Source organism: Daldinia childiae, assembly GCF_008694065.1.
Source record: "Daldinia childiae strain JS-1345 chromosome Unknown Scaffold8, whole genome shotgun sequence".
Classification (NCBI taxonomy): domain Eukaryota; kingdom Fungi; phylum Ascomycota; class Sordariomycetes; order Xylariales; family Hypoxylaceae; genus Daldinia; species Daldinia childiae.
Window position 1 is genome coordinate 54873 of NW_022984649.1, and position 15368 is coordinate 70240.

At 46.5% G+C, this 15368-nt stretch overlaps 3 protein-coding genes across 3 annotated transcripts; 2 read left to right on the forward strand and 1 right to left on the reverse strand.

Moving 5' to 3' along the window:
* Positions 1–224: 224 nt before the first annotated feature.
* Positions 225–3930, forward strand: GL218_06807 (Serine/threonine-protein kinase/endoribonuclease IRE1; the record flags this gene model as incomplete). Its single annotated transcript, XM_033583536.1, has 2 exons — positions 225–2724; positions 2789–3930. 2 exons carry the CDS (start codon positions 225–227, stop codon positions 3928–3930), a joined length of 3642 nt encoding a protein of 1213 aa, XP_033432965.1.
* A 4467-nt stretch (positions 3931–8397) lies between these two features.
* On the forward strand, positions 8398–9282 carry GL218_06808 (uncharacterized protein; the record flags this gene model as incomplete). The annotated part of the gene is made up of 1 exon (XM_033583537.1): positions 8398–9282. One exon carries the CDS (start codon positions 8398–8400, stop codon positions 9280–9282), a length of 885 nt encoding a protein of 294 aa, XP_033432980.1.
* Positions 9283–10189: 907 nt separating this feature from the next.
* Positions 10190–11723, reverse strand: GL218_06809 (Delta(12) fatty acid desaturase; the record flags this gene model as incomplete). The annotated part of the gene is made up of 2 exons (XM_033583538.1): positions 10190–10629; positions 10691–11723. 2 exons carry the CDS (start codon positions 11721–11723, stop codon positions 10190–10192), a joined length of 1473 nt encoding a protein of 490 aa, XP_033432981.1.
* Positions 11724–15368: the final 3645 nt, after the last annotated feature.

Here is a 15368-nt window from a genome sequence, read left to right on the forward strand (position 1 = left end):
TCTCGTATCCAACATACCATCGAACTTCAATTCCCGTGCTTCGTACCTCTACATCTTCTTACTGCCTATTCGCCTTACTTCGAAGGCAGGTACTGATCGATTTCTATCCTACGCCTATTATTTCTATCCTTGATGTAATCCGGCCGACAATTATTCCGCTCGCATCCGTCTCTACTCTCCCTTCAGAATACCGCTATCGACAATTACACGTTGACGTCTTCAATATGTTGCGACGGCCTCCTGGCGAGGGACGGCTCGTCGTTCAACAGCGCAAGGTTCTGCTCGCCTTAGCCGTCTTCCTTCTACCTTGGCTCCAGCTTGTCGATGCTCAGCAGCAGCAACACCGACAACAATCCCCTCCGGAACCAGCTTCCGTTGCCAATCTCCTAAACGATTATAACAATGAAAATATAGCCGTGAATAAACATGACGTTCACGGCCGAGATATCCCTATTCCCCGACACGAGTCCTTCGGTGCTGAGCGAGTCGTAGGCAACCTCGCTGCCGCTACGCCCTCCAAAGCACGCAACCATCACGAGACCCCAGCTGTTAGCCGCAGGAACAGTGTCACTACCAATAAGCAGCGATTCCGAAACGTACCTTTTCCTAACGATGCGAGCGCCCTCGCAACTTTGGCTCCGGCTCCGTCCGTTCGAGCACCAAATTCTCCAAGATATCTGCCCAGCCTGCTCGCCGGTGCTGGGCTTTCCTCGCCGCAGACTGCGCGGAATCTGGAGAAGTGGGAAGTGGAAGACTACATTCTTCTGGCGACCGTCGATGGACATCTTTATGCTGTTAACCGCGAGTCCGGCGACGAGCGCTGGCATCTCCAAGTTGAACAGCCTATCGTCGAAACCATTCACCGTCGCCCAAATAGCTCCGTAGCTGATAGGCGAGATGGTTATGATCATCATCCATTGGATGACTACATTTGGGCTGTCGAGCCAACCCGTAATGGTGCCCTCTACGTCTGGACACCATCTGGCTTTGGCAACGGCCTGATGAGTACAGGCCTAACGATGAAGCAGCTAGTCGAAGAGTTCGGCTCCTACGCTGTTCAGAACCCACCCGTAGTCTATACTGGTCACAAGAAAACGACCATGATCACGCTAGACGCGGCGACCGGTCGCGTTCTTAAGTGGTTCGGACAAGGTGGTTCGCAGGTTGATCAAAGTGCTACTTGCTTCCCTCCGAACGGGCGTTTCGTTGACTCTGACAATGAAGAATGCAGTGATAGTGGCACCATCACTCTAAGTAGAACAGAGTATATCGTTACCATCCACCGATCGGATGACGGTAGGGAGATCGCCACACTTAAATATGCCGAATGGGGCCCAAACAATTTCGATAATGATCTCCATCAGCAGTATCGAGCGACGCAAGACAACCGCTACTTTACTAGCCAGCATGACGGCAAAGTCTATGCGCTCGCCTATCCTGCTGGAGCCACCTCCTTCGCACTTCAATTCTCTGTCCCCGTCGCACGTGTTTTCGACATCGCTAGACCAGAAGATGCTCCTCCCGGTAGCAACCCCGAGCTTGTCCTACTTCCTCAGCCCGTCCCGCCTGCTCGAGATGAAGACTCTGCCCGCGTCAGAAGTCATAGCGTATTTCTCAACCAGACTGAATCTGGTAGCTGGTATGCCATGTCTGGTTGGTCGTACCCTTTGATTGTCGATGCCCCCGCGGCACAGCTTAGCCATAGAAACCGATGGGACACCGAGAATCCTTGGGATACGCTCGATACTACATGGGCAAACAAGGTGTTGGTTGGTACTCATGTCCTAGGGAATGCAAGAACCGTGGCACAGTGGCCGCCAACTATTCCTCCGAGTTTGCCTTCCTCACCTTTCACGCCGGAATCTGATAATGATGATAATGAATCTGTCGTGCCGACCCCGCTGCCTGATACGGAAGCTGATCCTACAGGCATCGTTGGCAGCATCGTTGCTCTTCCGCAGTACGCCGCCGATAAGACAGTCGACTTCTTGATGAATCCGATCCTATTCCCCGTCATCGTCTATCTCTTGTTCCGCTATTACAAGGACTTGGTTAGATGGTCCAAGCGCCGCATTAAGCCAAAGCAGTATCTCGATACTGTGACATACGTACATTCGACAGATCCTGCAGTTGGTCCGCCACGGGAAGTAGCCGCTGAAGTCGTCCAAGTGTCGGTTGAGGAGCCAGATGAGAAGCAGCAGGAACTATTAGTAACTGCAAGGGAAAGCGCCGAAAAAGCTGTACCTGCTATCATATCCACGGTGGAGTTTGAGCCGGCAGATATAGACGACAACCGTGAACAGCAGACCGAGGGCGAGTCGCCCGAGAAAAAGAAGAAGGCCCACCGCGGCCGGAGAGGAGGTGTCAAACATCGGAAGGGGGCAAAGAAACAGCGCGATACTGTTGAAAGCTCAGGGGAGAACGCCTCCCCTGAAGCTGGAGATGGAATCCCTGGCCTGCAGAATATCGGTCTACCATCCAAGCTTGAGCCGAATATTACAACCATGAATAATGACCCTGAGGATGTAAGCGGCCCGATCGTCAAGATCGGTGGTATCGAGGTCAACCAAGACGAACAGCTTGGTATGGGCAGTAACGGTACCATCGTCTTCGCTGGAAAATTCCACGGACGGGATGTTGCTGTTAAGCGTATGCTGACCCAATTCTGGGATATTGCAACCCAGGAAACCCAGCTGTTACTCGAAAGTGATCATCATCCCAATGGTACGAGCTCAGTCACCCCCTTTATTAATCTCTTCGCCCAGCATCTGCTAACCCACTCATTTAGTAATTCGATATTTTGCCATGTCGAAGAACGATAGCTTCTTATACATTGCGTTGGAGTTGTGCCAGGCTTCACTTTCGGACATTATCGAGAAGCCCGCCATGTTCCAGGATCTGGCTCGGGCCGGCGAGATGGATCTACCCCGAGTCTTATTACAGATTGCTCATGGTCTAGGGTTCCTTCATGACCTTCGCATTGTTCACCGTGATTTGAAACCTCAGAATATCCTAGTCACTATGGGACGCGACGGTAAGCCGCGACTTCTCGTATCGGACTTTGGATTGTGCAAAAAGCTCGAAGGAGGCCAATCATCTTTCGGCGCGACTACAGCCCACGCCGCTGGGACTTCGGGTTGGCGGGCACCTGAGCTCCTCCTCGACGACGACGCGCGCGAATCTTCTACGATGTCTATGACCAGCACGCATAGTGACTCGAGTCAATTGATTAGCGCTGATATTATGCCTAATCGCCGTGCTACTCGCTCAATTGATATCTTCAGTCTTGGGCTCGTATTCTTCTACGTACTCACAAAAGGACTACACCCTTTCGATTGTGGCGATCGGTACATGCGAGAAGTTAATATCCGCAAGGGTCAATTCAGCCTCAAACCTTTAGATGTACTAGGGGATGTTGCACACGAGGCTAAAGCCCTAATCGAGACGATGCTTCGATCCGATCCCAGGGCCCGACCTTCGGCTAAGGATGTCATGTCCCATCCGTTCTTCTGGTCGGCAAAAGAACGGCTTGCTTTTCTTTGTGATGTATCGGACCATTTTGAGCTTGAGCCTCGAGATCCACCATCCAGAGCCTTAGCGGAGCTCGAAGCGTGCGCCCCTCAAGTGTGCCGCGGCGATTTTCTCAAGACGCTACCTAAGGAATTCGTGGAGAGCCTGGGAAGACAGCGCAAATACACCGGTTCGAGACTTCTGGATCTGCTGCGAGCGCTCAGGAATAAAAGGTTTCATTACGGTGATATGAGCGACTCACTGAAGAAGATGGTAGGACCGTTGCCCGATGGATATTTAAGTTTTTGGACTCGACGATTCCCAAACTTGTTGATTGTGTGCTGCACGGTTATCTACAAGTTAAACCTCGAGGAACTAGATACCTTCAAAGAGTACTTCAAACCGAGAACACCTCTATGACCTTAGCTAGATAATATACTTGATGTCATATACAGAGTCTTCTATTTTACTGCAATTTATATTAATTAAAGTGCTGGCTGAAAACAGCTCAAATGGTACTTGACCAAGCCAAGCTAGGCAACTCAAACGCACCTGTATACATATATCTTGGGCCATGAATTATCGTGTACGATGACAGGCATATTTTTGACAGGTTTCAAGTTTTGCGATAATCTTAAAGGATTAATTCTTCCATATACAATTCATCTTGATATATACTTAGGTACCTAATGCTAATGTATGAAGGTGGATGTCATGACCCAGCCGGATGGATCGTGGTTAATAATAGAAAAACCAAGATATACTTTTAGGTACATATAGGGGTATGTTATGATGATGTACATTAGGTATGCATGCTACACCAAGGTTGGTGCTTAATGTCGTTGGGAACATTGAACATGCAAATGTGAAATAGGTATACATGCATTAGGTACATCTATATGGTCTACCTATTCGCGTCTCGTCTTCAGATACATGCGCTCCTTTTCTTCTTCACAAAACAAAAGCAACCTATGTTACCTACCTACCTAAGTAGCTTAGACAACGTATATCACGATAATATTTACTGTACAACAAGCCTCAACGACTTTTAATAATTACATGATAACTTAATATGACTTGTCATTCTTTAAAAGCCTCTTATAACAACTGAAATCCTTGCTTCAAGCCTTTTTTTTCCTTACACACTGTGTACATGCAAACCCGTCATATTGATGTTTTGCACATTATTCAAAATGTACTATTCTTATACGTTAGGTATATATTTTATTCCGATGTGAACCTAGATAGTTAAGCTATCTTTTAATTTTAATACTTCTCCTTCCGATTCTTGTCACTTTCTTAAGAGTCAAGTAACTACGACTTAATGCGCCCGTGGATTGTGTGGTTTGCGAAGAGCAAGTTGGTAACCCGGATCGAAAGGTTGGCTTGGAGTTTTGTGATTTATTTTCCATCACTTGTTCATCACTTAAGTACATTATGTACGTGCAATACACCCAGTTTTCGCGTAGCTGGTGTGATAGAGGTTGCTTTCTCCCTCGGTATATGTGCTATGTGTGAAAACCAAGGGCCAAATAGCACTGCAGCAACGACATCTCTAAAGTGAAAGCGGATGTGAATCTTGCTTCAGGTATATTCACCTACCTTACTTATACCTTCCTTGCTGATCTCAAATTTACCAATAGCTATCACCTACTTTCCTCTAACATTCTAACATTCCGTCACTCTCACTCTATCACTATCTTGATACTTGCCCTTATTGGCGTAAGTAACTTTAGAGGGCTTCTCTGCTCACCTATGTAAAAGTCAGTGTGCCCGCATACTTGGCTTCAAGATCACCAACATTGGCACCGCATGGTCAATGTTGTCTTGTTTTCTCGGCCTTGGATCACTTTCACATCCCTCTACGTACCTTTTTTTCAACTTCTTGCATAATATCATCCTTTCTTATACCGGCTCATATTTACCTTCATACCTCACCTCAAACCACTACTTCCTCACTACAACACTTCTTCCGACCAACACCACCTTTCGGCACCCCCCATATGATATTACCTCGTCATCATGTCTTCAAATTCTAAGGCAGGTTCACCAAACATCTCTGGATTTAAACAGACTACCCTAGCTTCACCTATTCTGACTCAACCGAGTACTCCTACAATCGAACACAAGGGAAAGCAGCCACATCTACCTAATCCTAAACTCGGACCAGCTGTAAAAGATTTAAGCAGGTCTCGATATAGACTAAACCCAGCTATCAAAAACTCGTCCAGGTCTTCAAAACCTACCGCTTTTCAGGAAACGGGGGGCCGTGGGCTAACAGTAGCTCCGCGACCACTCAGTTCGTCTGGCAATTCCAATGCATCTAAACTGTCTAGCAATAGAACAAAAGTCAAGGCTACGAACTCAGGTGACCTGGAGAGCGATCATAAGCAAACGCCTCGTGATAGCCGACGGGATCCGTACGAAGTGATCTCTGATAGTGAGACCGATGATCGCCAGAGAACTAGTTTTACGCCTGCTGCTCCATATAACCGCATTTCGTCTTCGACGGATGTAAGAACAACCACCACAGCAGCTTCGATAAATCCTAAGCGCGCGCAACTATTGACACCGGAACGCCCTGCTGTTAAACTGTCTGTACTTATGGGCTCTTCCCAAGGTACCCGTATCTCTAGAGGTCCTCAGCACTCTCGCCCACACACTCCAGCCACAGCCCCCCCAAATAAGCAAATTATCCTACTTGACTCGTCAAGTAACGAGGATACGAGTTCCCATATCACACGAAAATGTTATTCTGAATCTAAGCGCAGGTCAGATGTTGGCTCATCGACGCCAGCACACATCCTCGCGAACTCGGCAGAGGTTTCAGTCCGTCGTTCCCAGGGAAGAATAATCTTGCCTCTCGAAAAGCCGTCACAACCTCATCCTGTTACCTGGCAACGCACCCCAGCCAAAATCCCTCCCGGCGCTGAGATTATAACGATAGCCGGTTCATCGTCTGGATCAGATGCAGAACAATTAGGTGGCAAGGTATCAACATCTGAATACTCGCCCTCCAAAACTATCGAACAACGTTCTCTACATCCAGTTAATAGTCACCTAAGCACCATCGACAAGAAAGCTCAAGGTACAATTTCTCTACCGACCGATTCAGCACTACCCAACAAGAAAACAAGACGAGATAGTATTGCGCTTCGAGGAGGTCATACCTCTGTTGATAGACATAAGCAGAAACACCACAATAAATCTCCTACCAGTCCAAATAGCAATTCGCTACCTCCGCTTGATGAAAGTACTCCCACTAATGAGAAGCATACGATTCCCCAGCAACACGCTGAAATAAAACAGCCGCAGAAAATTTATCAGGGGACATCTTCCTGTAAGTTCCAGAACACCAATAATAATTCCAGTAATCCAGTAGAAAGCGACGAATTAGCCAAAGCTATAGCTCAGCAAAGGACCACTCCATCAAGACAACGAACCTCGCGAGGTAAACACAGCATCCAAAGACAGTCTCCCCTTAACAATATCAAAATGAAGTCGATTCTGAGTACTCCCACACAATCTAAGGCCTCTAATGAGCTTCACGGCTCCGAGCAAGACCAAAGCCAAAGTAAATATAAGGGGTCTAAGGAAGTAATCCATCATCGGGAAAACTTAGGGGATTCTGGTGCATCCACGACAGCAATCAAAGACGTAAAGAAGGCTGCGAAAGTCAGGTTCGAGAAGAAAGGTTCGCTATTACCCGTAATAATAATAATAATAATCAGCACAACTTCACTAACTGTATTTGCAGAGAAAGACGACATTATATCCGAGTCGTTGTATGAAGAATCCGACTACTCAGATGACGAGTATCAACCAGCCTCAAATGATGAAGAGCAATCGAGCGAAGACTCAGATGATGCGTTATCTCTCCCTAGACGAGCCCGGGTCAAGAATTCATCGAAAGGTATTAATAATATGTCATCGCCGTTAAGTCCTGGTTGGAAACTGCGTAGTGGATCCTATCCCAAGCCGACAACATCATTTACCCCGATCAACAAGCCAACCCTCAGGACCCAAGAGCAGAAATCAATTACTACGTCGCCTAGGATATCCAAGCTTGGTAAATCTCATTCGAGGCGCGTATGCGTTATCACTGATACAACCGATTCTGATTCAAATGAATCTCGAGAGGGCGAAGGCAATAAAAAGGACAGCGAACCAATTGAGTTCGAGAGAAAGCCATGGTGGGAACCACAGGCGTGGATAGAAAGATATGAAACCGGGTTTATGATTGATTTTAAAGTTACTGACAGACTCTGGCTCGGTGTAGATCCATTCAAGGGGTGGATATCTGATGGTCCTGGAAAGGGCAATTATATGCCTGGCTACGGACCACCAGACGACGCGACAATTGCCGAAGCAGAGAAAACGGCTGTACTCAGATATCATCTACTCACCTACGAGTCAGACTCAGAGGAGGAAAGACAATGCTTAAGGGATTACTGCCCGGATAAAGCAAAGCCATGCGAAAACGAAGGCAGTTCTATACAACTCGCCCCAGGCATGAACCAGGACACGAGGACGGCAGGCACCCCAGAATGCACAGCCACTGATTCACGAGAAGACGAACTCCATTGTATAGTCCCGTTGGTAGATCCAGATCAAGCAGCACTATTAAACCGGAAGTCAATAGAACGAGCAGAACGTGCAGAGAGAACAGAGCAGTATGTGCTTACCGGAAGCCCTAGCGGACGTATTAATTCCCAAGAAACTGATTCCTATGGTCCAATAAGTAGTAGAACCCGAGGAAAACTTCCTGCCTACCGCGTGCCAACACCAAAGTTCGACGGCAGTACATCACCATCTACAGCATCCGAAACAACTTCTACACTAATTACGCGACAGTTAATAGCTGACTGTGCTTCGCTTTCGAGTCCAATGAATCGACGAACCAAAGCTCCATCCTCGGTTCGGCATGTTAACGAGCGACGCAATTCTGACGATGACCGCTCAAGCATTACTAGCAGTAGCGAATTGAGTTCTGGCATTCCGGCTCGACTGTCCTGTGAGACATCATCACTACCGCTGGCGCCAGGAAGGGGTCAGAGCATGTCCGTCGGGTTAGAGCATCTCAGTTCCAAGCCAATCAACACAAAAGCCAACCCTGAATGGTTCATTCCACCCAAAACCTCGACCAAGACTAATATAGAAGTTGTGCTACCATTTATGTCGGCAGAGGAGCGCGCAGAATACGATGTGGTTTCTGAAGTTGATGACGATGAATCTACTCCGCTGCCACCCATTTCGTTCAAGGAAATCAACGAAGCTACCCCAAGCTTGAGCCCGGAATCAGATGGGTCAGGGGAAGAGACGCTCAATTACGTACTGCGCCAGTCGCCTGCATGGCTACACAACATCACGGAGGTGGTTGAGCCCAGAGACGCAACAGCGGATATGACGAAGCCGTCGTCTAAGTCACTGGTCAAATCATCTTTGAAGATACCATCTGTGGACCTAGAAAGCCCACGAAATCCACGAGAACCGCGAAGACATCTCTTTACAGCTACAGTAGCTGGTAATAGTCAAACTGGCCAAGATTCTTCGTCTGGAACCGAGAGAAAGAAAAAGAGAAAGCTTTCCTCCATAAGTTTCTCCTCGGTCGGCGAATTACCCGCTAGCAAGAAGCAGAAGGCAGGCAACGATACAAGTATTAAAAACGCAGATGGAGTTAGCCAAAGGCGTCGCCGCCGAATGCGAAAACAAAAACGGACGCAAATGCGGGATAATGGCAGCCAGGATACAGGTATGCGAACGCCAACGTAGCTAATCGGTCAATAATTACGGCTCGACTATCTCTTCGAGACTTGATTTGATAATGTCGATCAACTTATGTATAATAAAGCATGGAAGACACTTTGCCCCAGTCAATATAGCGAATCATCGTATTCGCTTACTTTACTATTTGATGTTATTAGCCAAAGTCGTTGCTCATTCGGATATGGGATCAGTATTAGTAAATAAGTACATACCTAATATACATGAAGATAGGTAGGTATATACAATATATGCCATATATACCATACCTAGGTTAAAGTAATATGTTTACGTAGTCCCGTCCGGGCGGGAAGCATACAAGCATACACTAATATTGTCTTATCGTAGATCTATAACGCCGGTACGATGGAATGCGGGGAGAATTGATGATTCGTGGACCTTTTAGGGGTTAGGTTGTATTATTACACCCGGTTGGCATAAATACATATCCGGATCACGGATCGTCCGGAAACAATCCCTCATGTCATATTATCTCCTAAATATCTACATCCCCGCTGTTTCGATTTACATTTTGACATCTAACTGCAGAATAGGTTTCAAAGTCACCCTAATTTACTGTTGCTCAAGGTATTGCATTTATCATCATGGCTAGCTTTCTAGTAGTCTATCTATTTCATTTCGCACCCTTCATTTTAAGAACCACCCTTTTCATGTAACCTTTTTTTTTCTGCTTCTTAGTGCAGGAATAGGGAGCTCACTCTTAATCGCGCCTTTGCTAGCTGCGATGAATGCCATAATTTAACATTCAGCTCTCGAAGCCAAGCGCTCTGCCGTTTGATGTATACACTCCTGGCTCGACACTATCCAACCCTCGTTACACTGTTGTCCAAGGGTCGCAGTTGGCAGAACCCTGATGTGGCCGTGTCGGTTTTTAAGATGGTCAAACTGGGTTCCCTTACTCCTCTGTGCCGATCTTCATCTCTTTCTGAGGGGGGCTCATCTTCATCGGTTTTGTGCCCAAGCCATTCGAGTTCCTGAAGAATAGGACACCTTTTCCTTCACCCTTGGCGCCCTCACTAGGCTCAACCCACTGGCACATCCTGGCACTGCGCCACATGGCCTTGATAAAGCCAAGCGAACCACCCCTGGTATCCGACCGGTAGTGGCGACCCATTACCTTCTGGATTGATTCACTAGCCTCGTCGGCATTGTAAAATGGGATAGTGGAGACGTAGTGGTGAAGGACGTGTGTTTCGATGATGCCGTGCATCAATGTGCGACCGATGAATCCGAACTCGCGGTCGATTGTCGCAGCAGCGCCACGGACATAGTTCCATGACTCAGGCTTATAATGAGGCAGAGACGGGTCGGTATGCTGGAGGAAAGTGATGGCAACTATTTCACGGTCAGTAATCTACCCAACAGAAGCAGTCGCACACAAGCAAAGTGGACTTACCTAACCAGTGGTTGACCCAAAAGTACGGTAGGAAATACCACACGAAAAGGTTTCCCCAACCAAATTTATTGCCGAGCAGGACCAGGACTGAAGTGGTGATAGCCAAGCCCACGTCACTTAGGACGATCAGTTTCGCATCCTTGGCCTCGAAAAGGGGGCTGGATGGGTTAAAGTGATTGACACCACCGAAGAAGCCGTTGCTCTTGCCCTTGCCACGTCCCTCTCTCTGGCGCTCGTGGAAGTTGTGCCCCGTGACGTTGCTAAGAAGGTAGTTGGGCCACCCGATAAGCTGTTGACCAGCAAGGGTAAGAAGGGTCACAATAGGCGTCTCCTCGCCGAGCTCAGCGAGTTCGTGAACGAGCTTGCCCAGGCGGCTGGCCTTCTCTTCGCGGGTCTTAGGAACGAAGACCATGTCGCGCTCGATGTGGCCAGTTGCCTTGTGATGCTTGCCATGCGAGATCTTCCAGCTGAAATACGGGACCAATAGAGAAGAGTGTAGTACCCAACCAACAGTGTCATTCAGAACTTTGGAAGGGCTGAAGGACTGGTGGCCGCATTCGTGTGCCAATACCCAGATACCGGTTCCAGAAAGACCCTGGAGAAAGGTATACAAACCCCACAAGGCAAAACGAGCCGGGGCATTCGGTACATTCTCTGGGGTCACATAGGTGTGAAATAGGTAGAAAGTGATGGCCAACTGGGCGATGTCTCGGAAGACATAATAGAAGCCCTTGACAGCAGATCGCTCAAAGCAGTGCTTGGGGATAGCGTCGTGGATATCCTTAATGGTGTAGTCGGGGATCTCGAAATCGTTGCCGTATGTGTCAATGAGCTTCCCATGAAGAGCGCTGTTAGGTTCGAGAGAGGACATGGAGGAGAGGGAGGTAGAAGATGCGGAGGGCCGAGGAGAGTCGATTGGAGACCCGATAGCAGTAGAAGGCGACGAGACATCGGTGTCCGCGGTGGTAGATGTCATGGTTCGCCGAAGGGCGGGGTTCTGGCGCGGAACACCGGTAGCAACTGCAGAAGCCATAGTGAACCGTGATGGATATCTGCTTCCGAGTGTTGAAGTAGAGGGGAAGGGAGAGAGGAAGGGGGACAACTCGACAACGATTGTCACGTCGCTGCTAGCAACCAGGCTACTTTCGAGAGTCTGTGATCAAATCTAAGTTGTCCGTTTGTCTAGGATCAACGATGAGAACCGAGAACCCACGGAAGCACAGCACCGGGACAATCTCTTAAGTGGGAAAATGTCGATTGGAAAGACGAATTGATAAATTAGGAAGACAGAGTGACAGTTTTGGTTTATATTGGAAAGGTCGGAATTCGCCTCCAGTCTCCTAGATGGACTCCCAGATGGAGACCAACCCTGCGTTATGGAGCGAGGGTATTATGTACTTAACTTAACCTATGGGGAAGAAGGGTTTGGCAATAAAGGACGAGAGGAAGATTAAAAAAAAAAAATAATAATAATAAAAGTCGAATCGCTTAAGTCGTTACCTTCAATGCAAACGTTCCTACAATAGGTACATGTACCTAGGAGGTAGGTACTATGTTTATTATGTCCATTATGTACATGTATGTATGTACACGTAACTTCCTAGCTTAAACTTTGTATTATACAAGTATCACAAGTCTTCCGATAAAATCCCTAAAGTATTTTATCCTCTACCAGTTAGTATGAATCTACTTGCACGTATCACTTTCTTCAATTTGTGTATACATCGTGGTACTGTCCTGCTTAATTGATTTGTAGCCCAAGATTCTGTTACCCAGCCCACATGCATCTTTCAGGGTCTTACGCTAGGTACCTTACTTCTATATCCTTGCCTTAAGTACATTTTGGGTATTTTAAATGCTACGCCGCCACATGCAGAAACTCACATTTTACAAGAATACGATATATACATAGGTATGTACCTAACATAGGTAGCATCTGATAAAGTTAGGTGTATTTACGGATTTGTTGGTGAACGGCTATTAGTATTCTCTTACTTCTCACCGCCTTTCATGGTTTGTTCATCCAAATATTTCCAAGTCGACTCCCGGTTCGTTACCATTAACAGCAGGGCTAGACCCGGCACCATACGAAGATCATACATACTTAAAAAGGACATACCTATTGAATTTCTTACATGATGTAGCCTTGTGTGGAGTTAGGTAACTGATGGCTGGCTGGATTTTCAATATCAACCTATCAAAGAAAGACGTCTACATAGACCACTTACACTACATTATATACATACAGGTTACATGTTCAGCTAATTCGTACATTACATGGTAGTATGTACTTCTACCAAAATTACATAGGTACCTGGCCAAACCGATTTGATACATACCTACATACATACCTATGTACAACCTAGTCACGGGCATATCTAAACTCAGTAAAACAAACATTATCATCGTCACTATCATCACTGTTATTACCATTATCGTATGTCATCAGACAATACATGACCTAGGCCATCGTTCGACCAACCCCATCCTCGGTTCTGTAAGACAAAAGAAAACGTAAACGGCACCAAGCAGCGCGCCACGCAAATACATACGTACATAACATAATACTGAGTTCGGAATCTTGGAGAAAAAGGGAGCAAATGGGCTGGTGACAAGTGGCGAGAGGCTTGTTGAGTCCAGCTCTTGCTTAAACCTCTATTCCGTGTCTTAGTCGGATAAGAGCAATTCAATGATGAGGATATATAGCCGTTCCTATTTCTCGGGACTATGTATGTATGTATGTATAAAGTACCACAAGATTCGCTTGTCGATCAGCGCTTATCTCATGGAAGGGGCACAGATACACGATTCATATCTAGATAAAGGTGGCGGTAGTGGTAAGATATTAAAACTTGTTGCCATGCGTAATGTATAGACGTATTTGAAGCATGAGAAGTTAAAAGGTATTTCAACGGCCTTCTATATTACAAAAGGTACATACTTTGGTATGTAACTTAAGGAACAGTGCTGCTTTATCTCTATTATTGCATAATACGTTTACATCTGACTCTTCACATGTCCCCCTTGATATTCCTTTGATCCCGAATCGTGGAATGCAGGGTTTATTCAGGGGGTGTGGATTCCCGATCAAGAACAAGAGGTTCTAACTCCAAAATAGTGATTTCTCCGCTTCCTCGGGACCTTGTCACTTTTTTTTTTTTTCTGTTGGGGATCGCCTAGGATCTTATCCTACCAAATTGATCAATTGTTGAGAAATACAGATCCTTGCAACCTTAACCCATCCCTTGTACCCCTGTCCACAGTCTTGAGAAGTCTTGCTAATCGGCTTCTCCACGTGCGGCGGCAATCCGTTGTCGCTAATCTCTAAATTGTACATATTCTCATTGTTAGAACCAAATACATATACCAACGCACCGCATTTAGGTAGGTAGGTTTCTCTCTACATAGTACCTAAGAGAGAATAGTTATTAAAAAAATGAAAACATCGAATCTTCTATAAGTAAGATATACGTAAGTCATATTACCTTCAAATCGTGTGTATCATACAATTTACCCTTACTTACCGTCTTCGATGGCCGTTGATTCGGGAGTGAATTCGGTGTTACGTCACAATTCAAACTACATATGTAACTTGCCTGTGTTCGGTTAATACCCCAACATTAAAGAGCGTGAAAGAAACCATATGCAGGTATAGAGCTTTTCCCGAGGCAGAGAGGTTGTTATTTCTTTTTTTTTTTCTTTTTTTCAACTCACATGTAAAACAATCCAGTCGTATTCGGTATTGTCTCATGCTACCCGGCCTCATCGAAACTATAATGATGCAAGTTCTATGCTTTCATCATCTTCACGCAGCCACTTGTAACATAAGCCAACATGATAGCACTTCAAAACATAGTATCTCATCTAAATTATTGTGTATAGAATATATCTAGGTACATATATTAGGTACCTACCTGATCGCGAACTACCTTCTAATGTACATATGTTTTTACCTACTTACTTAACCTAGTTAATATAATTCATCCAGTGTGAACTTACAAGAGCACCCACATACCAATTATTCCTAAAACTAATACTAATCAGACCACTGGCAAATCAATCCTTTTTCTCTATTTTCTTGACAATCTCCTCCATTTGTGACAGCTTGCGCCATAGAGTATCAAACTTGTTGCCATCGTCAAACTTGCCAAAATCCACCGTATCTGTCGTCTTCTCTCTTGTTGCCCTCTTGACGTCACGTCTGGATTGGTTATAATGGTCGAGCACGCGAGGCCCCTGTCTATTACCCATATACTTTCCCCGAGGACAATCCGGTTGCTGTCTCAGTCCGTACCTGTCCTTTCTCCTTTTCTTTTCCAGGCCGGGCTTCTTTCTTCCCCTGTGCCTACGTTTTACCTCCCGGGGTGTGACGGGAGGTAAGAAAGGTGTACGTGGGTTCGGTGTATGACTATCCTCGTTCAGTAGCTTAGAAGCCGAGGTATGGTGATTATCTTGTGTATGAGGCGGATTTGCCTCGCCATTGCTTTTCCCCACGGGGTCGTCATTTGAAGATCCAAGCACTGTCTCATTTGCAGCATTTTCCCGGGGAGTGGATGCTGTACTCTGGTGTGCCACATTATGCGTCTTGGGTGCGTGCCCTGGTCCCTTCTGCCTCTTCGCGGAGCGAGTGTCGCAAGGTGAAGTAGCCTCTCGGGGTTTTGGCAAAGCCACACCCTCA